This window comes from Cherax quadricarinatus, chromosome 5 (assembly GCF_038502225.1).
Source record: "Cherax quadricarinatus isolate ZL_2023a chromosome 5, ASM3850222v1, whole genome shotgun sequence".
In the NCBI taxonomy this organism is placed as follows: domain Eukaryota; kingdom Metazoa; phylum Arthropoda; class Malacostraca; order Decapoda; family Parastacidae; genus Cherax; species Cherax quadricarinatus.
In genome coordinates, this window is record NC_091296.1 from 43,768,631 (window position 1) to 43,794,917 (window position 26,287).

At 41.5% G+C, this 26,287-nt stretch overlaps 1 protein-coding gene across 1 annotated transcript in view; it reads left to right on the forward strand.

Annotated features, from left to right (window-relative positions):
- The window catches only part of LOC128684765 (uncharacterized), a 126,875-nt gene that overhangs the window by 84,444 nt on the left and 16,144 nt on the right, over window positions 1-26,287 (forward strand). Inside the window, exon 5 of the mRNA XM_070101683.1 lies at window positions 16,152-16,281. Coding sequence (XP_069957784.1) covers window positions 16,152-16,281 — 130 coding nt within the window. The remainder of the gene's footprint in view (window positions 1-16,151; window positions 16,282-26,287) is intronic.

A 26,287-nucleotide genomic window follows, 5' to 3' on the forward strand; every position in this document is an offset into this window, starting at 1 on the left:
TGAGGCAGCGATTGAGGCAGTGGGTGAGGCAGCTGTTGAGGCAGCTGTTGAGGCAGCGATTGAGGCAGCGATTGAGGCAGCTATTGAGGCAGCTGTTGAGGCAGCGATTGAGGCAGTGGTACTTAATAACATACATGTTATTAATAATAATAATACATGTTATTAATAATATGTACTATTATTATTTATAACATATATGTTATTAAATACCACTGCCTCAACTGCTGAATTATTGTGAAATGTTTGGAAGAGCAGGGAGACTAATGTTCACTCCAACATAAACAAAGCCACACTGACGATGTATCAACCACTCCCTCGTATTTTTGTACAATTTCCTTCTTCAATTATATCGTATTATTATTATTATTATTATTATTATTATTATTATTATTATTATTATTATTATTATTATTATTATTATTATTACTATTGTTATTATTAGCAGTAGCAGAAATGCTTGATTCTTTGCTGTGTTCAAGAGTAAACACATGATGTCACCGTCCAATACCTGTCCGAATAGCCATTCCAATATGCAGTCATGAATGGGTTTACATTATTTATACTGTAGTTTAATAGCAAATAATGAACAAACAAAACACTCACCACACTGAGTGGTGGGAGGGCTGGCTGCTAGTTGCGGGGGTCGGAGGGAGGGTAGTAGTGACTCGCAGTGGTTGAGGAAGTGGTGGAGGCATTGGTGGAGGCAATGGTGGAGTCTGTGGTATTTAATTTTATCTTAATAGTTCTTGGTCTTATTAATTTTCCTTTTATATCCATGGGGAAGTGGAATAAGAATCTTTCCTCCGTAAGCCATGCGTGTTGTAAAAGTCAACTAAAATGCCGGGAACAATGGGCTAGTAACCCCTTTTCCTGTAAAGATTACTAAAAAGAATAAGAAGAAGAAAATTGTCAAAGTGGGAAGTCTGAATGTGCGTGGATGTTGTGCAGATGATAAGAAAGAGATGATTGTGGATGTTATGAATGAGAAGAAGCTGGATGTCCTGGCTTTAAGTGAAACAAAGCTGAAGGGGGTGGGAGAGTTTCAGTGGAGAGGAATAAATGGGATTAGGTCAGGGGTTTCAAATAGAGTTAGAGCTAAAGAAGGAGTAGCAATAATGTTGAAGGATAAGCTATGGCAGGAAAAGAGGGACTATAAATGTATTAATTCAAGGATTATGTGGAGTAAAATAAAGATTGGATGTGAAAAGTGGGTTATAATAAGCGTGTATGCACCTGGAGACGAGAGAAGTGTAGAGGAGAGAGAGAGATTTTGGGAAATGTTGAGTGAATGCGTGGGGAGTTTTGAATCAAGTGTGAGAGTAATGGTGGTTGGGGATTTCAATGCTAAAGTTGGTAAAAATGTTATGGAAGGAGTAGTAGGTAAATTTGGGGTGCCAGGGGTAAATGTAAATGGGGAGCCTTTAATTGAGCTATGTGTAGAAAGAAATTTGGTAATAAGTAATACATATTTTATGAAAAAGAGGATAAATAAATATACAAGGTATGATGTAGCACGTAATGAAAGTAGTTTATTAGATTATGTATTGGTGGATAAAAGGTTGATGGGTAGGCTCCAGGATGTACATGTTTATAGAGGGGCAACTGATATATCGGATCATTATTTAGTTGTAGCTACAGTTAGAGTAAGAGGTAGATGGGAAAAGAGGAAGGTGGCAACAACAAGTAAGAGGGAGGTGAAAGTGTATAAACTAAGGGAGGAGGAAGTTCGGGTGAGATATAAGCGACTATTGGCAGAAAGGTGGGCTAGTGCAAAGATGAGTAGTGGGGGGGTTGAAGAGGGTTGGAATAGTTTTAAAAATGCAGTATTAGAATGTGGGGCAGAAGTTTGTGGTTATAGGAGGGTGGGGGCAGGAGGAAAGAGGAGTGATTGGTGGAATGATGAAGTAAAGGGTGTGATAAAAGAGAAAAAGGTAGCTTATGAGAGGTTTTTACAAAGCAGAAGTGTTATAAGAAGAGCAGAGTATATGGAGAGTAAAAGAAAGGTAAAGAGAGTGGTGAGAGAGTGCAAAAGGAGAGCAGATGATAGAGTGGGAGAGGCACTGTCAAGAAATTTTAATGAAAATAAGAAAAAATTTTGGAGTGAGTTAAACAAGTTAAGAAAGCCTAGGGAAAATATGGATTTGTCAGTTAAAAACAGAGTAGGGGAGTTAGTAGATGGGGAGATGGAGGTATTGGGTAGATGGCGAGAATATTTTGAGGAACTTTTAAATGTTAAGGAAGAAACAGAGGCAGTAATTTCATGCACTGGTCAGGGAGGTATACCATCTTTTAGGAGTGAAGAAGAGCAGAATGTAAGTGTGGGGGAGGTACGTGAGGCATTACGTAAAATGAAAGGGGGTAAAGCAGCTGGAACTGATGGGATCATGACAGAAATGTTAAAAGCAGGGGGGGATATAGTGTTGGAGTGGTTGGTACTTTTGTTTAATAAATGTATGAAAGAGGGGAAGGTACCTAGGGATTGGCAGAGAGCATGTATAGTCCCTTTATATAAAGGGAAAGGGGACAAAAGAGACTGTAAAAATTATAGAGGAATAAGCTTACTGAGTATACCAGGAAAAGTGTACGGTAGGGTTATAATTGAAAGAATTAGAGGTAAGACAGAAAGTAGGATTGCGGATGAGCAAGGAGGTTTTAGAGTGGGTAGGGGATGTGTAGATCAGGTGTTTACATTGAAGCATATATGTGAACAGTATTTAGATAAAGATAGGGAAGTTTTTATTGCATTTATGGATTTAGAAAAGGCATATGATAGAGTGGATAGAGGAGCAATGTGGCAGATGTTGCAAGTATATGGAATAGGTGGTAAGTTATTAAATGCTGTAAAGAGTTTTTATGAGGATAGTGAGGCTCAGGTTAGGGTGTGTAGAAGAGAGGGAGACTACTTCCCGGTAAAAGTAGGTCTTAGACAGGGATGTGTAATGTCACCATGGTTGTTTAATATATTTATAGATGGGGTTGTAAAGGAAGTAAATGCTAGGGTGTTTGGGAGAGGGGTGGGATTAAATTATGGGGAATCAAATTCAAAATGGGAATTGACACAGTTACTTTTTGCTGATGATACTGTGCTTATGGGAGATTCTAAAGAAAAATTGCAAAGGTTAGTGGATGAGTTTGGGAATGTGTGTAAAGGTAGAAAGTTGAAAGTGAACATAGAAAAGAGTAAGGTGATGAGGGTGTCAAATGATTTAGATAAAGAAAAATTGGATATCAAATTGGGGAGGAGGAGTATGGAAGAAGTGAATGTTTTCAGATACTTGGGAGTTGACGTGTCGGCGGATGGATTTATGAAGGATGAGGTTAATCATAGAATTGATGAGGGAAAAAAGGTGAGTGGTGCATTGAGGTATATGTGGAGTCAAAAAATGTTATCTATGGAGGCAAAGAAGGGAATGTATGAAAGTATAGTAGTACCAACACTCTTATATGGGTGTGAAGCTTGGGTGGTAAATGCAGCAGCGAGGAGACGGTTGGAGGCAGTAGAGATGTCCTGTTTAAGGGCAATGTGTGGTGTAAATATTATGCAGAAAATTCGGAGTGTGGAAATTAGGAGAAGGTGTGGAGTTAATAAAAGTATTAGTCAGAGGGCAGAAGAGGGGTTGTTGAGGTGGTTTGGTCATTTAGAGAGAATGGATCAAAGTAGAATGACATGGAAAGCATATAAATCTATAGGGGAAGGAAGGCGGGGTAGGGGTCGTCCTCGAAAGGGTTGGAGAGAGGGGGTAAAGGAGGTTTTGTGGGTAAGGGGCTTGGACTTCCAGCAAGCGTGCGTGAGCGTGTTAGATAGGAGTGAATGGAGACGAATGGTACTTGGGACCTGACGATCTGTTGGAGTGTGAGCAGGGTAATATTTAGTGAAGGGATTCAGGGAAACCGGTTATTTTCATATAGTCGGACTTGAGTCCTGGAAATGGGAAGTACAATGCCTGCACTTTAAAGGAGGGGTTTGGGATATTGGCAGTTTGGAGGGATATGTTGTGTATCTTTATGTGTGTATGCTTCTAGACTGTTGTATTCTGAGCACCTCTGCAAAAACAGTGATAATGTGCGAGTGTGGTGAAAGTGTTGAATGATGATGAAAGTATTTTCTTTTTGGGGATTTTCTTTCTTTTTTTTTTGGGTCACCCTGCCTCGGTGGGAGACAGCCGACTTGTTGAAAAAAAAAAAAAAACATGTTATTAAAGCATAACATGTATATTTTTAGTACAGTTTATGACGTTTTCATGCATTTTATGGTTGTTCACGGTTCAAGTTAAGGAAGCAGTATTATATTATATTTCCCTACAATATATTGGGGCACCAGACATTCATGGTTTTTCAACATTCGCGAGGCTCTTGATCCCCTAACCCTCGCGAATGTTGAGGGAGACCTGTACATGTATATGTAATAGGTTTTGCCAGTGTTAAGTGTAAGTTTATTGGCTGTCATCCAAGTTGATATTCATCCAAGTCGATATTTTGAGCAGCTCCTCGTTAACAATGGTGTTGAGGGTGGCAAGATTAGGGTGGGAGATGACATAAGTCGTGTCGTCAGCAAAGGAATGGGTTTCAGGTGTTGGGATATGTTTGGAAGATCATTGATGGAAATGAGGAAGAGCAGGGGTCCAAGGACACTTCCCTGCGGAACTCCAGTATCAAGTGGCCATATTGATGAGGCTGTCTTTAATGGTGACATACTGATACCTATTAGAAAGGTAGGATTTAAAATATGCAAGCGCATGGCCTCTTATACCATAATGGTTAAGTTTGGGGAGTAGGATGCCGTGGTCTACTGTGTCAAACGCTTTTCTTAGGTCAGTAAAAATTCCTAGCAGATATTCCTTATTTTCCAATGCTGTGTAAAGCAGGTCTAGCATTTTTATAATTGCATCATTAGTGCTTTTATTTTTCCTGAATCCAAATTGGCAGGGGTTGAGTATGTTTTGTGACGTTATAAATGAATATAGTCTCCTGTGCACGAGTTTCTCGAAGATTTTGGATAGCAATGGTAAGTTTGATATTGGCCTATAGTTGTTTACGTCTGTATGGTCACCACCTTTATGTATTGGTGTAACCCTTGCTGTCTTGAGTAGTGTCGGGAAAGTGCTAGTTTCTGGTGACTTGTTAAAAATTAATGTAATAGCATGCGAAAGGACATGGGCCGCTCGCTTGTACAATAATGGTGGGACGTGAGACAGATTCCCCGAGTTATTTTTAAGTGACTTTATGATCGCGGTGACTTCCGTGGGCTCAGTTGGTACAAGATAGAAGGACTTTGGGAAATTCCCATCTAGGTAGTCCCCGGCACGGGCATTGGTACGTGGGATTTTACTGGCGAGATTAGATCCTATGTTTGAGAAGAAGTCGTTTATCTTGTTAGCTGTATCACTGGGATGCAGTGGTGTTTCATGAGGTTTAATTAGAACAATATTCTTGTTTTTTTCCAGTTTGTGGGTCCCCAGAATCTGGGAAAGTGTTTTCCAGGTCTTTTTTATATCTCCTCTTGTGTTAGTGAATCTGCTGGAGTAGTACAGTTGTTTGGCTTTCTTTATTAATTTGGTGAGAACTGTTGAATATTGTTTAAGAATATCTTTGTGTATTAAGCCCTGTCTATATTGGTTTTCATATTGGTGTTTCTTATCAATGGATTTCAGAATGCTGCTGGTTAGCCATGGGCAACCAAGCCGTTTATTCGTGATCTGTTTCGTTTTTATAGGACAATGTTTGTTGTATAGTCTAAGTATTTTGTTAAGAAAAATGTCTGTCCAGTCGTCAATACCATTGGCATTGGAGAATTCTGTAGGCCAGTCAACAGTCTCTAGGTCTTCTGTAAAATTCCTTATTGAGGCCTCGTCATGGAGTCTAAATGAAATTTTGTTATATTCGAGTGGTGGCTTACTAATGTTTGTTAAGAGGAAGGTTGGGTAGTGGTCAGTAGTGCTGTCTGTGATTATCTCTGATTTAAGGGGGCTAGTATATTGGTCCATATGTGGTCTATTATGGTTGCACTTTTCTGATTCAGCCTGGTTGGTTTAGTTATTGTTGGTATGAGAAGTGCGTTGTTCATATTGTTGATGAAATCAGTTACAGTCTGATCATCTGGTAGGCCAAGGTTGATATTGATGTCTCCAGCTAAGAGAAGGTGGTGCTTGTTCATTTGTCTGTTTGTTATTAGTGACTTTAGATTCTCACTGAAGTTTGGGATGTTTGTGTGGGGTTTCCGGTATATGGCACCAATTGTTATAGGCGTCTTGAGATTTTTTACAGTAAAATTAGCAAAAATGTATTTCCCATATTCATCACTAAAGCAATTAGTGCTAATACAAGATAGTTGGTTAGAGTAATAGATTGCAGTTCCACCCCCAACTTGGTATGGTCTGCAGTTGTGGATTGCTGTGTATCCTGGTAGTGGATAGATATCAATTGTGTCCTGCTTAAGTCAGGTCTCAGTAAGAATAATGCAGGAGAAGGGTGTCTTTAGTGACTCAAGGAGTGCCAGGAGGTCATCATAGTGTTTGCTTAAGGACCTGATGTTGTAGTCTCAGTGAGGTAGATTAATCCAAAATAGAGAAGACATTAACCAGCATTCACCTAACTGCTGTCTTGCCAGAAGTGTGCTGACATAACAGTTCAGATGACCCTCCAAAATATAACAGCCCACTCCTCCTTTAGACCAGGTTTAAGGTAGTAGGTTGGTAAACAGCAACCATCCAGGGAGGTTGTTAAGGTTGGTGTAAAACACCAACCATGCATTTATGGATTTAAGAAAGGCGTATGATAAAGTGGATAGGGAAGTAATGTGGCAGATGTTGCAAGTATATGGAATAGGTGGTAAGTTACTAAATGCTGTAAAGAGTTTTTATGAGGATAGTGAGGCTCAGGTTAGAGTGTGTAGAAGAGAGGGAGACTACTTCCCGGTAAAAGTAGGTCTTAGACAGGGATGTGTAATGTCACCATGGTTGTTTAATATATTTATGGATGGGGTTGTAAAAGAAGTAAATGCTAGGGTGTTCGGGAGAGGGGTGGGATTAAATTATGGGGAATTAATTACAAAATGGGAAGTGACACATTTACTTTTTGCTGATGATACTGTGCTTATGGGAGGTTCTAAAGAAAAATTGCAAAGGTTAGTAGACGAATTTGGGAGTGTGTGTAAAGGTAGAAAGTTGAAAGTGAACATAGAAAAGAGTAAGGTGATGAGAATATCAAATGATTTAGATAAAGAAAAATTGGATATCAAATTAGGGAAGAGGAGTATGGAAGAAGTGAATGTTTTCAGACATTTGGGAGTTGATGTGTCAGCAGATGGATTTATGAAGGATGAGGTTAATCATAGAATTGATGAAGGAAATAAGGTGAGGGGTGCATTGTGGAGGCAAAAAATGTTATCTATGGAGGCAAAGAAGGGAATATATGAAAGTATAGTAGTACCAGTAGTATAGTAGTGGGTGTGAAGCTTGGGTTGTAAATGCTGCAGCGAGGAGGCGGTTGGAGGCAGTGGAGATGTCCAGTCTAAGGGCAATGCGCAGTGTAAATATTATGCAGAAAATTCGGAGGGTTTGTTGAGGTGGTTTGGTCACTTAGAGAGAATGGATCAAAGTAGAATGACATGGAGAGCATATAAATCTGTAGGAGAAGGAAGGCGGGGTAGATGTCGTCCTCGAAAGGTTGGAGGGAGGGGGTAAAGGAGGTGTTGTGGGCGAGGGGTTTGGACTTCCAGCAAGCGTGCGTGAGCGTGTTAGATAGGAGTGAATGGAGACAAATGGTATTTGCGACCTGACGAGCTGTTGGAGTGTGAGCAGGGTAATATTTAGTGAAGGGATTCAGGGAAAACGGTTATTTTATAAAACCGGACTCGTGTCCTGGAAATGGGAAGTACAATGCCTGCACTCTAAAGGAGGGGTTTGGGATATTAGCAGTTTGGAGGGATATACAGTGGACCCCCGGTTAACGAACTTTTTTCATTCCAGTAGTATGTTCAGGTGCCAGTACTGACCGAATTTTTTCCCATAAGGAATATTGTGAAGTAGATTAGTCCATTTCAGACCCCCAAACATACATGTACAAACGCACTTACATAAATACTCTTACATAATTGGTCGCATTTGGAGGTGTTCGTTAAGCGGGGGTCCACTGTATTGTGTATTTTTATACTTATATACTTCTAAACTGTTGTATTCTGGGCACCTCTGCAAAAACAGTGATTATGTGTGAGTGAGGTGAAAGTGTTGAATGATGATGAACGTATTTTCATTTTGGGGATTTTCTTTCTTTTTGGGTCACCCTGCCTTGGTGGGAGACGGCCGACTTGTTGAAAAAAAAAAAAAATACACCCACAGAATAAAATTTAACATAAATATGAGATTTGTTTACAAAGCAGCTCTGTAGGAGTGTCGGAAGAATTACGTTCTCTCTAGTCAAACACTGGGGGATAAATGTAGATAAATATTCCTTTCCTATGCCTTCACTCTATATATAGCAATTCACGACCCTTGCGGGTTTAGTGCTTCTTTTTTATTATGACTATAATAATTTCTACACCATAGGAAGGTTAGCACAGGCACCACTGTGACCACAAATGCAAGTTTTTACAGACGAATCTCCAGCTAGAGTGGCCATGATGAACTCTAGCTCAAGTCCCTTCACTGCCATCAACATGACTCACGAAATCGTAATGACATGATTGCAAACAAACCATACCCTGGCCGGGATTGAACCCACGGTCAGAGAGTCTCAAAACTCCAGCCCCTCGCGTTAGCTACTAGACCAGCTAGCCACAATAAGATTCGTCCAACTAGGCTAGTTGGTCTAGTGGCTAATGTGACGGGCTGGAGTTTTGAGACTCTCTGACCGCGGGTTCAATCCCGGCTGGGGTATGGTTTGTTTGCAATCGCGTCATTACAATTTCGTGAGTCAGTTTAATAACTTCTTTAACATTTTGGAAGATGTTGGTCTTGTTGCCCACACAAATCTAAAAATAGTTGGGATACTTCAGAAAGGAACACTTACACTTGTAAAGCAATCAGTCTTCTATGTTTGTTGTGAAAATCAAGTCAGTTCATTTGTAAATAAGGATGGGGTGCCCCTAAATAGGTAAATAACTTGCTTCTGAGATATAGGCCGAAGCACGCAGCACCCCGGGTGTGTGGGGAATTTTTTTTTTTTCCCAAAAAATTCACTTTCTTTTACACTTTTTCCATAACCTATGAGTGTTTATTACAATTAACCATTGTAAATCTCCATTTTCTCTCATCATAGTGACGGGAGAATGGGTCTTTCACCTTCACCTTCACCCTGAAATGTGTACCTCTTCAGTACAGGAAAGACTGTGCTATAACTTAAATTGCCAGGCACACCATCTAAAGGGGACAAAAAGATACAAAACATCCAGGCCATGGGAAAACCTGGGTAGCCACAGCCACTCAAGAGGGAGAGGTTTTTTAGTGCCCGGAAGGAAAAAAACTGGCAGGAAATGGCAGAAATCGTACACCAAATCCAGTCATTCCTGGAGTGGAACCACAGTCGATGGCCTCCACTCCAAACCAACAGATACAGATACTAATGCTGGAAAAAAATCCCCCCCCCCAGTACCAACAATACCACCAGTCCGATGACATTTTTCTTTGCAAATATACAGGGTCTAAAGCCAGCAACAAACAACAAAATACCTTTCATCCGTGGACTGCTTGCAGAGGCAAAGGCAATGTTCGCGGCTTTCACTGAGACCCACATAAAGGATCACTTGGACAACGAAATATGGATCCCAGGTTACAACCTATACAGATGTGACATAGTGAACAGGCAAAAGGGGGGGTTGGCCTGTACATTGCAGAGTCACTTGTTTGCACAGAACTGCTTAATGCCTCAAATGATGTAGTGAAGTTTTAGCAGTAAAGGTCGAGAACCAAAACCTAGTCATTGTGGTAGTCTACAAGCCTCCGGATGCAACATCCCAGCAATTCCAGGAACAGCTGTTAAAAATTGACCACTGTCTGGAAAATCTTCCAGCTCCTGCACCCAACATCTTGCTCCTGGGGGATTTCAACTTAAGGCACCTAAAATGGAGGAATATAGCAAATAATATTGTTGCAGTAATAACACCAGGAGGCAGCTCTGATGAAAACTCACACTCACACGAGCTTTTAAATCTCTGCACAAAATTCAATTTAAACCAGCAAATAATAGAGCCTACTAGACTGGAGAATACACTAGACCTCATCTTCACTAACAATGATGATCTGATAAGAAATGTCACCATATCAAAAACAATATATACTCAGATTACAACATAATTGAGGTTCAGACATGTATGCGTGGAGCCTCAGACCGACATAATGAGATTAGTCACGAGGGAGCATTCACCAAATTCAACTTCAATAACAAAAACATAAAGTGGGACCAAGTAAACCAAGTCCTAACCAATATAAGCTGGGAAGATATACTAAGCAACACAGACCCCAACTTATGCCTAGAACAGATTAACTTGGTGGCACTCGATGTATGCACAAGGCTTATTCCTCTAAGAAAAAGGAGGAGTAGATGTAAAATAGAAAGAGACAGGCGCTCCCTTTACAGGCGACGGAAAAGAATAACAGAGTGGCTAAAAGAGGTCAATATATCTGAAATGCGTAGGGAGACACTGGTCAGAGAAATAGCAAGCATCGAACTTAAGCTAAAGGAATCTTATAGGAGTCAGGAATCGCTGGAAGAACTAAAAGCCATAAATGAAATCGAAAGAAACCCAAAGTATTTCTTCTCCTATGCCAAATCAAAGTCGAGAACAACGTCCAGTATTGGGCCCCTACTTAAACCAAATTGGTCCTACACAGATGAGAGCAAGGAAATGAGTGAGCTACTCAAGTCCCAATATGACTCAGTTTTTAGCAAGCCGCTAACCAGACTGAGAGTCGAAGATCAAAATGAATTTTTTATGAGAGCCACAGAATTTGGTTAACACAAGCCTATCCGATGTTATCCTGACACCAAATGACTTCGAACAGGCGATAAATGACATGCCCATGCACTCTGCCCCAGGGCCGTGTTCATCAAGAACTGCAAGAAACCCCTATCACAAGCTTTTTCCATCCTATGGAGAGGGAGCATGGACACGGGGGTCGTCCCACTGTTACTGAAAACAACAGACATAGCCCCACTCCACAAAGGGGGCAGTAAAGCAACAGCAAAGAACTACAGACCAATAGCACTAACATCCCATATCATAAAAATCTTTGAAAGGGTCCTAAGAAGCAAGATCACCACCCATCTAGAAACCCATCAGTTACACAACCCAGGGCAGCATGGGTTTAGAACAGGCCGCTCCTGTCTGTCTCAACTATTGGATCACTATGACAAGGTCCTAGATGCACTAGAAGACAAAAAGAATGCAGATGTAATATATACAGACTTTGCAAAAGCCTTCGACAAGTGTGACCATGGCGTAATAGTGCACAAAATGCGTGCTAAAGGAATAACAGGAAAAGTCGGTCGATGGATCTATAATTTCCTCACTAGCAGAACACAGAGAGTAGTCGTCAACAGAGTAAAGTCCGAGGCAGCTACGGTGAAAAGCTCTGTTCCACAAGGCACAGTACTCGCTCCCATCTTGTTCCTCATCCTCATATCCGACATAGACAAGGATGTCAGCCACAGCACCGTGTCTTCCTTTGCAGATGACACTCGAATCTGCATGACAGTGTCTTCCATTGCAGACACTGCAAGGCTCCAGGCGGACATCAACCAAATCTTTCAGTGGGCTGCAGAAAACAATATGAAGTTCAACGATGAGAAATTTCAATTACTCAGATATTGTAAACACGAGGAAATTAAATCTTTATCAGAGTACAAAACAAATTCTGGCCACAAAATAGAGCGAAACACCAACGTCGAAGACCTGGGAGTGATCATGCCGGAGGATCTCACCTTCAAGGACCATAACATTGTACCAATCGCATCTGCTAGAAAAATGACAGGATGGATAATGAGAACCTTCAAAACTAGGGAGGCCAAGCCCATGATGACACTCTTCAGGTCACTTGTTCTATCTAGGCTGGAATATTGCTGCACACTAACAGCACCTTTCAAGGCAGGTGAAATTGCTGACCTAGAAAATGTACAGAGAACCTTCATGGCGCGCATAACGGAGAAAAAACACCTCAATTACTGGGAGCGCTTGAGGTTCCTAAACCTGTATTCCCTGGAACACAGGCGGGAGAGATACATGATTATATACACCTGGAAAATCCTAGAGGGACTAGTACCGAACTTGCACACGAAAATCACTCACTACGAAAACAAAAGACTTGGCAGACGATGCAACATCCCCCCAATGAAAAGCAGGGGTGTCACTAGCATGTTAAGAGACCATACAATAAGTGTCAGGGGCCCGAGACTGTTCAACTGCCTCCCAGCATACATAAGGGGGATTACCAACAGACCCCTGGCAGTCTTCAAGCTGGCACTGGACAAGCACCTAAAGTCGGTTCCTGACCAGCCGGGCTGTGGCTCGTACGTTGGTTTGCGTGCAGCCAGCAGTAACAGCCTGGTTGATCAGGCTCTGATCTACCAGGAGGCCTGGTCATAGACCGGGCCGCGGGGGCGTTGACCCCCGGAACTCTCTCCAGGTAAACTCCAGGTTCATGGGATATATCGCTAGAATTTTTTTGCCTCTGGAGCGTCATATTATGCTATATATTATTTTTTCTGGTGTACTTTTTATGTTTCTATTATTATATTGCCTTATGTCATATTAGATCAATTGTGATAGGTAAATAAGCCTTATAATTGATATTAGCGTGGGTATGGAATACATGTATTTTGTTGGCTGGTGGTGTCAGTCATCTTGGGCACTATTCCCGATTGGTTCCTTGATCATATTAGCTCCGCCCACTCTGGCCTGATCTCAGACGGTGAATTTGTATTATATTAGACATAAAGATATAAGAAAACGATAAAAATAACACGGGGGGGGGGGGGGAATGCCAAGTCGGCGCTTGTTACACAATGCGCTATCACCATGCATATTATAAATGATTATAATTCCTTTTAGAAACATTGTATAAGGATGATAATTATACCAGAGTGTAGCCAGAAAATTCAGCTATTTTTTGGTAACAACTCAATTTTCGTATTTTTTCAAGTTTTTTTTTTACTCTGCGCGGCGAAGTGTCCGGCCCCCCATGAGGGTCTACTGTACTATACATAGTACCATTCACAGTACCATACACAGTATAATGCACAGTACCATACACATTATGATGCACAGTACCATACACAGTATGATGCACAGTATGATGCACAGAATGATGCACAGTATCATACACAGTACCATACATAGTACCATACACAGTACCATAATACCATAGTACCATATACATAGTACCATACACAGTACCATGCACTACCATATACAGTGGTCCCTCGATAATAGTCAGGCTCGATAGTCGCCCTTTTCGGAAATCGTCGCATTATTTTATTCCGAACATTGGCTCGCAAATGGTCGGTTGACTCGCTAATCGTCATTCGTCCTGGACGCAGACTCACGGCTCTGAGCCACGTCAGCCTCCCTTCCCAGCCAGTATGCCATTGTTTACCAGTGAGCGATGGTCTCCTCACTTGTTCATACAAAATATTTCATAATACAGTGGACCCCCGCATAACGATTACCTCCGAATGCGACCAATTATGTAAGTGTATTTATGTAAGTGAGTTTGTACGTGTATGTTTGGGGGTCTGAAATGGACTAATCTACTTCACAATATTCCTTATGGGAACAAATTCGGTCAGTACTGGCACCTGAACATACTTCTGGAGTGAAAAAATATTGTTAACCAGGGGTCCACTATATTCCATTCATTTTAGTGCTTGCAAGTGCTAAATAAGCTACCATGGCTCCAAAGAAAGCTCCTAGTGCCAAGCCTTTGGTAAAGAAGGTGAGAAATACGACTGAATTTAAGAAAAACATCATTGAACAATATGAAGGTGGCATACGTGTGGCTGAACTGGCCAGGATGTATAACAAATCCCGTACAACCATATCTTCCATTGTGGTCAAGAAAAAGGAAATCAAGGAAGCTGTTGTTGCAAAGGGGGTAAATATGCTGACAAAAATGAGATCACCAGTACTCAAAGATGTTGAGAAGTTATTATTGGTGTGGATAAACGAGAAGCAATTAGCAGGAGATGGTCTTATGACGTCGATTATTTGTGAAAAAGCTAGGCAGTTGCATGACGATTTGGTAAAGAAATTACCTGCAACTAGTGGTGATGTGAGTGAATTTAAGGCTACCAAAGGTTGGTTTGAGAGATTTAAGAACCATAGTGGCATACACTGTGTGATAAGGCATGGTGAGGCTGCCAGTTCAGACAAAATTGCAGCTACAAAATTCATAAGTGAATTAAGGAGTACATAGAGGCTGAAACTCTGGAACCTGAACAAGTGTTCAATTGTGACGAAACAGACCTCTCTTGGAAGAAAATGCCAAAGAGGACCTACATTACTCAGGAGGAAAAGGGACTGCCAGGACACAAGTCTATGAAAGACAGGCTGACGCTCATGTTCTGTGCTTATGCTAGTGGGGATTTCAAAGTGAAGCTGTTACTAGTGTACCATTCTGAAAATCCCAGTGTTCAAAAAAAAAACAATGTTATGAAGAGTAAATTGTGTATGTTTTGGATATCTAATAATAAGGCATGGGTCGTGAGGGAAATTTTCGTTGAGTGGTTCAGTGAAGTGTTTGGCCGTAGTGTGAAGAATTGCCTCCTGGAGAAGAAATTGGATCTCAAGTGCCTCCTAGTAATGGACCATGCACCTGCTCATCCTCCAAACTTGGATGACCTAATTCTGCAGGAGTTTGGGTTCATCACAGTAAAGTTCTTGCCCCCGAATACCACTCCTCTCCTCCAGCCCATGGAACAGCAGGTCATTTCAAACTTTAAAAAACTCTACATCAAAGCAATGTTTCAAAGGTGCTTTAATGTGACCTCAGACACTCACTTGACCCTAAGAAAGTTTTGGAAAGAATACTTCAGTATCCTCCATTGCATAAGCCTTATAGGTAAGGCTTGGGAGGGAGTGACTACCAGGACTTTGAACTCTGCTTGGAGAAAATCGTGGCCAGATTGTGTCCACAAGAGGGATTTTGAAGGGTTTGTGGCTGATCCTGATGAGCCTATGTCAGTTGTGAACTCTATTGTGGCATTGGGGAGTTCCATGGGGTTGGATGTGAGTTTGGAGGATGTGGAAGAGTTGGTGGAGGACCACAATGAAGAGCTAACCACTGAGGAGCTGCCAAAGTTTCAGCAGGAACAGCAACAGATTGCAGCTCAAAATCTTGCTGCAGAGGAGGAGGAAGAGAGATGGAAGAAGGTGCCTTCTTCAGAAATTAAGGAGATTTTTGAAATGTGGGGTAGGATGGAAAGATTTATGGAGAAACATCACCCTGAGAAGGATGTTGCAAGCCATATCGGCAACTTGTACAGTGGCAGAGTCTTGGCCCATTTTAGGGAAGCTTTAAAGAGATGCCAGAAACAGAGCTCTCTGGACACTTTTTTTGTGAGACAGGACTCCAGTGACTCTCAAGCTGGTCCTAGTGACATTAAGAAACAGAGAAGAGAAGTAACCCCAGAAAAGCACTTGGTACCTAAGGTGTTGATGGAAGGGGATTCCCCTTCCAAACAGTAACTAATCCAATCTCTCTCCTCCTCCAGTCTTCCATACACTAAGAAGAATTGCCAATAAAGGTAAGTGTTATGCTGTTAATGTTTCATTCATCATGTCCCATTGTATTGTTTATGTACTACATCTATATTTCATGTAAAAAAAATTTTTGTTTTAATACTTTTAGGTGTCAGGAATGGATTAATTGTATTTACGTTATTTCTTATGGGGAAAATTGATTCGAAAATCGTCTTTTTCTATAATCGTCGCACTTCCAGGAACAGATTAATGACAATAAATGAGGGACCACTGTACATAGTGCCATACACAGTACCATACTCAGCACCATACATTATGCCATTGTTTGTAACTCTGTATTCTGTAACAAGTGTCGTTCTTTCCAACATTATTGGTGCGTGACTAAAATGTTGTTGGTTTAGTCTTTGTTTAGACATAAGAGTGTAAAAGAGTATAATATATTTCTCGGTTTCTTCCCCAGGCGCAGCAATAACCCATTTCCACTACCAGATGTGATACACCATATACAGGTTGCATCAAGAATGTCTACCATCTGTATACCACAACATGAGTCCTTGAAGCGAGAACGTGAATTTCTTGCCAAAGAAAATGTGAGTTAAAACTTTTTAATTCCTAATATGCATTTTTATTATACGTATTTTATTATTCTGCATCAGCCATCTCCCATCAAGGTTGAGTAACCCTTAAAAGGAAATACATTAACCATCATTCATTTAATAGCTGTCATGCCAAAAGTGCACAGACATCACATTTTAAATAAGTTTTTAAAATTGTAATATCTCCCACCTCTTCTGTACATTTATGTATCGAACAATTTATGCAGTATTATAAATTACACAGCACCAAGATATTTTGGTTTTTGAGATTCACTAAATTCTCAATTAATGTTGAAAAAGTGTAACCTAAATCTCAAAGCATGCTAAAATTTTGCTGCTGCTAGTCAGAAAGTGTGAAAGAATCAACATAGCATCAAGATGAGCAACAAACCAGGGTACTATGTACTGTAGATTTTTACAGTGTTTATTAAAATTATTAATCCCGATGATTAGTATTTTGTTTGCAATTGTGTCATTATGATTTCATGAGTCATTAGTATCTCAGTGTCTCGCATTATCAGTTACATTATACAGTGGACCCCCGGTTATCGGCTGTAATCCGTTCCAGAAGGTTGGCCGATAACTGAAATGGCCGATAACCGAATTAATATATCCCAAGAGAATTAATGGAAAAACAATTAATCCGTTCCAAACAAAAATTATTTTATTATTTTTATTATCACACTGGCCGATTCCCACCAAGGCAGGGTGGCCCGAAAAAGAAAAACTTTCACCATCATTCACTCCATCACTGTCTTGCCAGAAGGGTGCTTTACACTACAGTTTTTAAACTGCAACATTAACACCCCTCCTTCAGAGTGCAGGCACTGTACTTCCCATCTCCAGGACTCAAGTCCGGCCTGCCGGTTTCCCTGAATCCCTTCATAAATGTTACTTTGCTCACACTCCAACAGCACGTCAAGTATTAAAAACCATTTGTCTCCATTCACTCCTATCAAACACGCTCACGCATGCCTGCTGGAAGTCCAAGCCCCTCGCACACAAAACCTCCTTTACCCCCTCCCTCCAACCTTTCCTAGGCCAACTCCTACCCCGCCTTCCTTCCACTACAGACTGATACACTCTTGAAGTCATTCTGTTTCGCTCCATTCTCTCTACATGTCCGAACCACCTCAACAACCCTTCCTCAGCCCTGTGGACAACAGTTTTGGTAATCCCGCACCTCCTCCTAACTTCCAAACTACGAATTCTCTGCATTATATTCACACCACACATTGCCCTCAGACATGACATCTCCACTGCCTCCAGCCTTCTCCTCGCTGCAACATTCATCACCCATGCTTCACACCCATATAAGAGCGTTGGTAAAACTATACTCTCATACATTCCCCTCTTTGCCTCCAAGGACAAAGTTCTTTGTCTCCACAGACTCCTAAGTGCACCACTCACTCTTTTTCCCTCATCAATTCTATGATTCACCTCATCTTTCATAGATCCATCTGCTGACACGTCCACTCCCAAATATCTGAATACGTTCACCTCCTCCATACTCTCTCCCTCCAATCTGATATTCAATCTTTCATCACCTAATCTTTTTGTTATCCTCATAACCTTACTCTTTCCTGTATTCACCTTTAATTTTCTTCTTTTGCACACCCTACCAAATTCATCCACCAATCTCTGCAACTTCTCTTCAGAATCTCCCAAGAGCACAGTGTCATCAGCAAAGAGCAGCTGTGACAACTCCCACTTTGTGTGTGATTCTTTATCTTTTAACTCCACGCCTCTTGCCAAGACCCTCGCATTTACTTCTCTTACAACCCCATCTATAAATATATTAAACAACCACGGTGACATCACACATCCTTGTCTAAGGCCTACTTTTACTGGGAAAAAATTTCCCTCTTTCCTACATACTCTAACTTGAGCCTCACTATCCTCGTAAAAACTCTTCACTGCTTTCAGTAACCTACCTCCTACACCATACACTTGCAACATCTGCCACATTGCCACCCTATCCACCCTGTTATATGCCTTTTCCAAATCCATAAATGCCACAAAGACCTCTTTAGCCTTATCTAAATACTGTTCACTTATATGTTTCACTGTAAACACCTGGTCCACACACCCCCTACCTTTCCTAAAGCCTCCTTGTTCATCTGCTATCCTATTTTCCGTCTTACTCTTAATTCTTTCAATTATAACTCTACCATACACTTTACCAGGTATACTCAACAGACTTATCCCCCTATAATTTTTGCACTCTCTTTTATCCCCTTTGCCTTTATACAAAGGAACTATGCATGTTCTCTGCCAATCCCTAGGTACCTTACCCTCTTCCATACATTTATTAAATAATTGCACCAACCACTCCAAAACTATATCCCCACCTGCTTTTAACATTTCTATCTTTATCCCATCAATCCCAGCTGCCTTACCCCCTTTCATTTTACCTACTGCCTCACGAACTTCCCCCACACTCACAACTGGCTCTTCCTCACTCCTACAAGATGTAATTCCTCCTTGCCCTATACACGAAATCACAGCTTCCCTATCTTCATCAACATTTAACAATTCCTCAAAATATTCCCTCCATCTTCCCAATACCTCTAACTCTCCATTTAATAACTCTCCTCTCCTATTTTTAACTGACAAATCCATTTGTTCTCTAGGCTTTCTTAACTTGTTAATCTCACTCCAAAACTTTTTCTTATTTTCAACAAAATTTGTTGATAACATCTCACCCACTCTCTCATTTGCTCTCTTTTTACATTGCTTCACCACTCTCTTAACCTCTCTCTTTTTCTCCATATACTCTTCCCTCCTTGCATCACTTTTACTTTGTAAAAACTTCTCATATGCTAACTTTTTCTCCCTTACTACTCTCTTTACATCATCATTCCACCAATCGCTCCTCTTCCCTCCTGCACCCACTTTCCTGTAACCACAAACTTCTGCTGAACACTCCAACACTGCATTTTTAAACCTACCCCATACCTCTTTGACCCCATTGCCTATGCTCTCATTAGCCCATCTATCCTCCAATAGCTGTTTATATCTTACCCTAACTGCCTCCTCTTTTAGTTTATAAACCTTCACCTCTCTCTTCCCTGATGCTTCTATTCTCCTTGTATCCCATCTACCTTTTACTCTCAGTGTAGCTACAACTAGAAAGTGATCTGATATATCTGTGGCCCCTCTATAAACATGTACATCCTGAAGTCTACTCAACAGTCTTTTATCTACCAATACATAATCCAACAAACTACTGTCATTTTGCCCTACATCATATCTTGTATACTTATTTATCCTCTTTTTCTTAAAATATGTATTACCTATAACTAAACCCCTTTCTATACAAAGTTCAATCAAAGGGCTCCCATTATCATTTACACCTGGCACCCCAAACTTACCTACCACACCCTCTCTAAAAGTTTCTCCTACTTTAGCATTCAGGTCCCCTACCACAATTACTCTCTCACTTGGTTCAAAGGCTCCTATACATTCACTTAACATCTCCCAAAATCTCTCTCTCTCCTCTGCATTCCTCTCTTCTCCAGGTGCATACACGCTTATTATGACCCACTTCTCGCATCCAACCTTTACTTTAATCCACATAATTCTTGAATTTACACATTCATATTCTCTTTTCTCCTTCCATAACTGATCATTTAACATTACTGCTACCCCTTCCTTTGCTCTAACTCTCTCAGATACTCCAGATTTAATCCCATTTATTTCCCCCCACTGAAACTCTCCTACCCCCTTCAGCTTTGTTTCGCTTAGGGCCAGGACATTCAACTTCTTTTCATTCATGACATCAGCAATCATCTGTTTCTTGTCATCCGCACTACATCCACGCACATTTAAGCATCCCAGTTTTATGAAGTTTTTCTTCTTCTCTTTTTTAGTAAATGTCTACAGGAGAAGGGGTTATTAGCCCATTGCTCCCGGTATTTTAGTCGCCTCATACGATACGCATGGCTTACGGAGGAAAGATTCTTTTCCACTTCCCCATGGACAATAGAAGAAATAAAGAAAAACAAGAGCTATTTAGAAAAAGGAGAAAAACCTAGATGTATGTATATATATATGCATGTGCGTGTCTGTGAAGTGTGACCAAAGTGTAAGTAGGAGTAGCAAGATATCCCTGTTATCTAGCGTGTTTATGAGACAGAAAAAGAAACCAGCAATCCTACCATCATGCAAAACAGTTACAGGTTTTTGTTTCACAGTCATCTGGCAGGATGGTAGTACTTCCCTGGGTGGTTGCTGTCTACCAACCTACTACCTACTCAAAAAAAAAAAAAAAAAAAAAAAAAAAAAAAAAAAATCACAAAAATATTCACAAAAAAATAATTTTTTTAATAATTATGTAAGTATTGCATACCTTTATTGAAGGCTAATGCTGGCTTCTGGAAGATAGGGAGGATGAAAGAGGGAGGAGTTAGCGTTTGGAAGGGGAATCCCCCTCCATAAAGACTTTATGTAGCAAAGCCTTCTCTGGGGTTACTTCCCTTCTCTGTCTTTTAATGCCACTAGGACCAGCTTGAGAGTCACTGGACCCCTGTCTCACAAAATAACTGTCCAGAATGCTCTGTTTCTGGCATTTCTAAGATTTCCCTGAAGTGGGACAGGGCTTTGTCACTAAACATGTTGCAGATATGGCTTGTTTCACCTTTGTCAGGGTGGTGTTTCTCTACAAAAGCTTGCACGCTAGTCCACATTGCACACACCTGTTTAATCTCTGAAGAAGGCACCTCCTTCACTCCCTCTTCTTCCTCCTCTGAAGTAAGTTCCTCAGCTGCAGTCTGTTGCTGTTCGAGATGAAGCTCTTGCAGCTCTTCAGTGGTTAGCTCTTCCCTGTGGTCCTCCACCAACTCTTCCACATCCTTGCCACTCACCTCCAACCCCAGGGACTTCCCCAGTGTCACAATAGAGTCCACAGGGTCGGCAGGGTCAGGGTCAGCCTCAAACCCTTCAAAATCCCTCTCTTGGACACAATCTGGCCACAGTTTTCTCCAAGCAGAGTTCAAAGTCCTGGAAGTCACTCCCTCCCAAGCCTTACCTATAAGGCTTATGCAATGGGGAATAGTGAAGTGATTCCTCCAGAACTCTTAGGGTCAACTGTAAATACTGGCAAGTTCCATCACCTTCATACCACTCTCAAACTTTTCTATCACTTGGGGCCATTTTTACTTATTTCACAGTTGCACTGCAAGAAAAACCACTAAAAACAATGGTAAACAAATGAAATGTTTGGATGTATGAGCAGAAGCTTCCTCGGCCACCAAGAGACAAAGCCAAACTGAAGCGCAAGCTGCCCCAGCCAGCAGATGGACGCATCCAAAATGGCCGATAACCGAGTGAATGGCTGATAACCAGGCGCCAATAACCAAGTTGGCCAATAGCCAAACCGGCTGATAACCGGGGGTCCACTGTAATTACGTATTCTTTCGCTTTTAACAGTTTTATATCTCCCTCTTCTTTCAACGAACCAGCTGTATCCCACCGAGGCAAGATGGCCCACAAAGAAAAGCAAAAGTTTTTCTTTTTAAATTTAGTATTTTATACAGAAGGGGTTATATCCTCTTGCTCCCGGCATTTTGGTCGCCTCTTATGACGTGCATGGCTTATGGAGGATGAATTCTGTTCCACTTCCCCATGGAGAAGTTTTATATCTATTACTACAGTGGACCTCCGGATTATGTAATTAATCCGTTCCAGAGAGAGTGGCTTATCCCGAATCTGACTTATTCCGAATGAATTTTCTCCATAAGAAATAATAATAATCCAATTAATCAATTTCAGACACCCAAAAGTATTTAAAAAATGTTTTCTACATGAAATATACATTTACCTACACAGAAAACAATGTTACATGAAAAATAAAACAATAATAACATCACACTTACCTTTATTGAAGACATGGTGATACAATGGACCATCGCCTAACGATATTGATCCGTTCCTGAGAGCTCAACATTAGGCGAAATTATCGTTAGCCGAATTAATTTTCCCAATAAGAAATAATGGAAATCAAATTAATCCGTTCCTGACCTGGAGTTTACCTGGAGAGAGTTTCGGGGGTCAACGCCCCCGCGGCCCGGTCTGTGACCAGGCCTCCTGGTGGATCAGCGCCTGATCAACCAGGCTGTTGCTGCTGGCTGCACGCAAACCAACGTACGAGCCACAGCCCGGCTGATCAGGAACTGACTTTAGGTGCTTGTCCAGTGCCAGCTTGAAGACTGCCAGGGGTCTGTTGGTAATCCCCCTTATGTGTGCTGGGAGGCAGTTGAACAGTCTCGGGCCCTTGACACTTATTGTATGGTCTCTTAACGTGCTAGTGACACCCCTGCTTTTCATTGGGGGGATGGTGCATCGTCTGCCAAGTCTTTTGCTTTCGTAGTGAGTGATTTTCGTGTGCAAGTTCGGTACTAGTCCCTCTAGGATTTTCCAGGTGTATATAATCATGTATCTCTCCCTCCTGCGTTCCAGGGAATACAGGTTTAGAAACCTCAAGCGCTCCCAGTAATTGAGGTGTTTTATCTCCGTTATGCGCGCCGTGAAAGTTCTCTGTACATTTTCTAGGTCGGCAATTTCACCTGCCTTGAAAGGTGCTGTTAGAGTGCAGCAATATTCCAGCCTAGATAGAACAAGTGACCTGAAGAGTGTCATCATGGGCTTGGCCTCCCTAGTTTTGAAGGTTCTCATTATCCATCCTGTCATTTTTCTAGCAGATGCGATTGATACAATGTTATGGTCCTTGAAGGTGAGATCCTCCGACATAATCACTCCCAGGTCTTTGACGTTGGTGTTTCGCTCTATTTTGTGGCCAGAATTTGTTTTGTACTCTGATGAAGATTTAATTTCCTCATGTTTACCATATCTGAGTAATTGAAATTTCTCATCGTTGAACTTCATATTGTTTTCTGCAGCCCACTGAAAGATTTGGTTGATGTCTGCCTGGAGCCTTGCAGTGTCTGCAATGGAAGACACTGTCATGCAGATTCGGGTGTCATCTGCAAAGGAAGACACGGTGCTGTGGCTGACATCCTTGTCTATGTCGGATATGAGGATGAGGAACAAGATGGGAGCTAGTACTGTGCCTTGTGGAACAGAGCTTTTCACCGTAGCTGCCTCGGACTTTACTCTGTTGACGACTACTCTCTGTGTTCTGTTAGTGAGGAAATTATAGATCCATCGACCGACTTTTCCTGTTATTCCTTTAGCGCGCATTTTGTGCGCTATTACGCCATGGTCACACTTGGACACCCCAAAGTATGAAAAAAAAAATTTTTACCACATGAAATATTAATTTTAATACACACAAACTGAAGAAGACATGCACAGTTACATGACACTTACCATTATTGATGATCTGGTGATGATTGATGGGATGGGAGGATGGGAGAGTGTTGATGGTGTTAGTGTTTAGAAGGGGAATCCCCTTCCATTAGGACTTGAGGTGGCAAGTCCTTTTCTGGGGTTACTTCCCTTCTTCTTTTAATGCCACTAGGACCAGCGTGAGAGTCACTGGACCTCTGTCGCACAACATATCTGTCCATAGAGGCCTGTACCTCCCGCTCCTTTATGACATTCCTAAAGTGTTTCACAACATTGTCAGTGTAATAGTCACCAGCACGGCTTGCAATGGCAAGCCATGCTGGTTTGCACTTTAAGCCACATTGCACACATTTTCTTAATCTTTGAAGTAGGCAACTTCCTCAATTTCTCTATCCCCCTCCTCCGGAGCAATTTCCTCAGGTCTGACCTCTTACTGTTGAAGATGATCTAGCAGCTCATCAGTGGTTAGTTTATCATTGTCCTCCTCCACCAACTCTTCCACATCCTCCCCACTAACCTCCAACCCCAAGGACTTCACCAATGCCACAATTGATTCCACAACTGGCATAGGCTTCTCAGGGTTAGCCTCAAATCCTTCAAAATCTCTTTTGTCTACACATTCTGGCCACAGTTTCTTCCAAGCAGAGTTCAAGGTCCTCTTAGTCACTTCCTCCCAAGCTTTACCTATAATGTTTACACAATTGAGGATGCTAAAGTGATCTCTCCAAAGCTGTCTTAGAGTCAGTTGAGTTTCTGAGGTCACTACAAAGCACCTTTCAAACATAGCTTTTGTGTAGAGTTTTTTGAAGTTTGCAATGACCTGCTGGTCCATGGGCTGCAGGAGAGGAGTGGTATTAGGAGGCAAAAACTTCACCTTAATGAAGCTCATTTCCGCAGAAAGTCGCTCTGCCATGTCTGAAGGATGACCAGGAGCATTGTCTAATACCAGGAGGCACTTAAGGTCCAATTTATTTTCCAGGAGGTAATTTTTCAGAGTGGGGCAAATGCATGGTGTAACCAGTCGTAGAAAAAGTCCCTAGTGACCCATGCCTTAATGTTTGCCCTCCACAACACACACAAATTAGCCTTGAGGACATTGTTTTTCCTGAACACTCTGGGAGTTTCAGAGTGATACACCAATAAAGGCTTCACTTTGCAATCACCACTAGCATTAGCACACATCAACAGAGTAAGCCTGTCTTTCATAGGCTTATGTCCTGGGAGTGCCTTTTCCTCCTGAGTAATGTAGGTCCTGCTTGGCATTTTCTTCCAAAACAGGCCTGTTTCGTCACAATTAAACACTTGTTCAGGTTTCAGTTCTTCACTCTCTATGTACTCCTTGAATTCCTTCACATATTTTTCAGCTGCTTTTTGGTCCGAACTGGCAGCCTCACCATGCCTTATCACACTATGTATGCCACTACGATTCTTAAATCTCTCAAACCAACCTTTGCTGGCCTTAAATTCACACACATCACCACTAGTTGCAGGCAATTTCTTTACCAAATCGTCATGCAACTTCCTAGCCTTTTCACATATGATCGCTTGAAAGATGCTATCTCCTGCTATCTGTTTTTCGTTTATCCACACCAATAACAGTCTCTCAACATCTTCTATCTCTTGCGATCTCTGTTTCGAAAACAAAGTTGCACCTTTGGCAAGAACAGCTTCCTTGATTGCCGTTTTCTTGGCCACAATAGTAGCGATGGTTGATTGGGGTTTTGTGTACAATGTGGCCAGCTCGGAGACACGCACTCCACTATCATACTTAGCAATGATCTCTTTCTTCATATCCATAGTAATTCTCACCCTTTTTGCTGTAGGGTTGGCACTAGAAGCTTTCTTGATGCCCATGGTGACTTATTTTGCAGGTGCAATCACTGAAAAGGCTATGAAAATATGAAATGTTCCGATTGTATGCTTGGATGCAACCGCTGTGGCTGGCTTGTAAACACTGGCACCCACGGAACAAGTGAGGCGGGCTCAGGCCGCACGTGGATGCGTCTTGAACGAATCGCATTGAGTGAGTTTTTTAGCGCTAGCCGAGTCAAAATTTTTGCGTTAAAATGTTTCGCTAGGCGGATTTAACGTTATGTGATGCCATCGTTAGGCAAGGGTCTACTGTACATGGAAGACAAGAGGAGGGGAGAGGATGGAGGAGTTTACAGTTGTTTGGAAGGGGAATCCCCTTCCATAAAGACTTCAGGTACCAAGTCCTTATCCTGAGTTACTTGCCTTCTTTGTTTTTTAATGCCACTAGGACCAGCTTGAGATTCGCTGGACCCTTTTCACTCACAAGAGTGTTCCAGAGAGGTCTGTTTCTGGCATATGTTAGGAATTGTGTTGGGAGACAGGACAAGATAGTCTTTCAATATGACACTAATATCAGCTCAACGGTTTATTTATCTAGCACAATTCATCTAATATGACATAATAAACAATAATAATAACATAGAAACATGATAAATACTCTAGAATGAATAAAATATGGCATTAAGAATATCACGAGTGGTGGTGTTTTTGTTCGTTGTTGGTGTATAAGGGCCACTGAAATATAAGCCTTACATAGTGGTGGTGAAGGCGGCAGCAGAGGCAGTGGTGTTAGTCAGTAGCCCTATATACCTCCAATAACAATGGAGGAGTCAGTTTTGTGCTGTCCTTTTTCTATCGATTAACCCTTTGACTGTTTCAG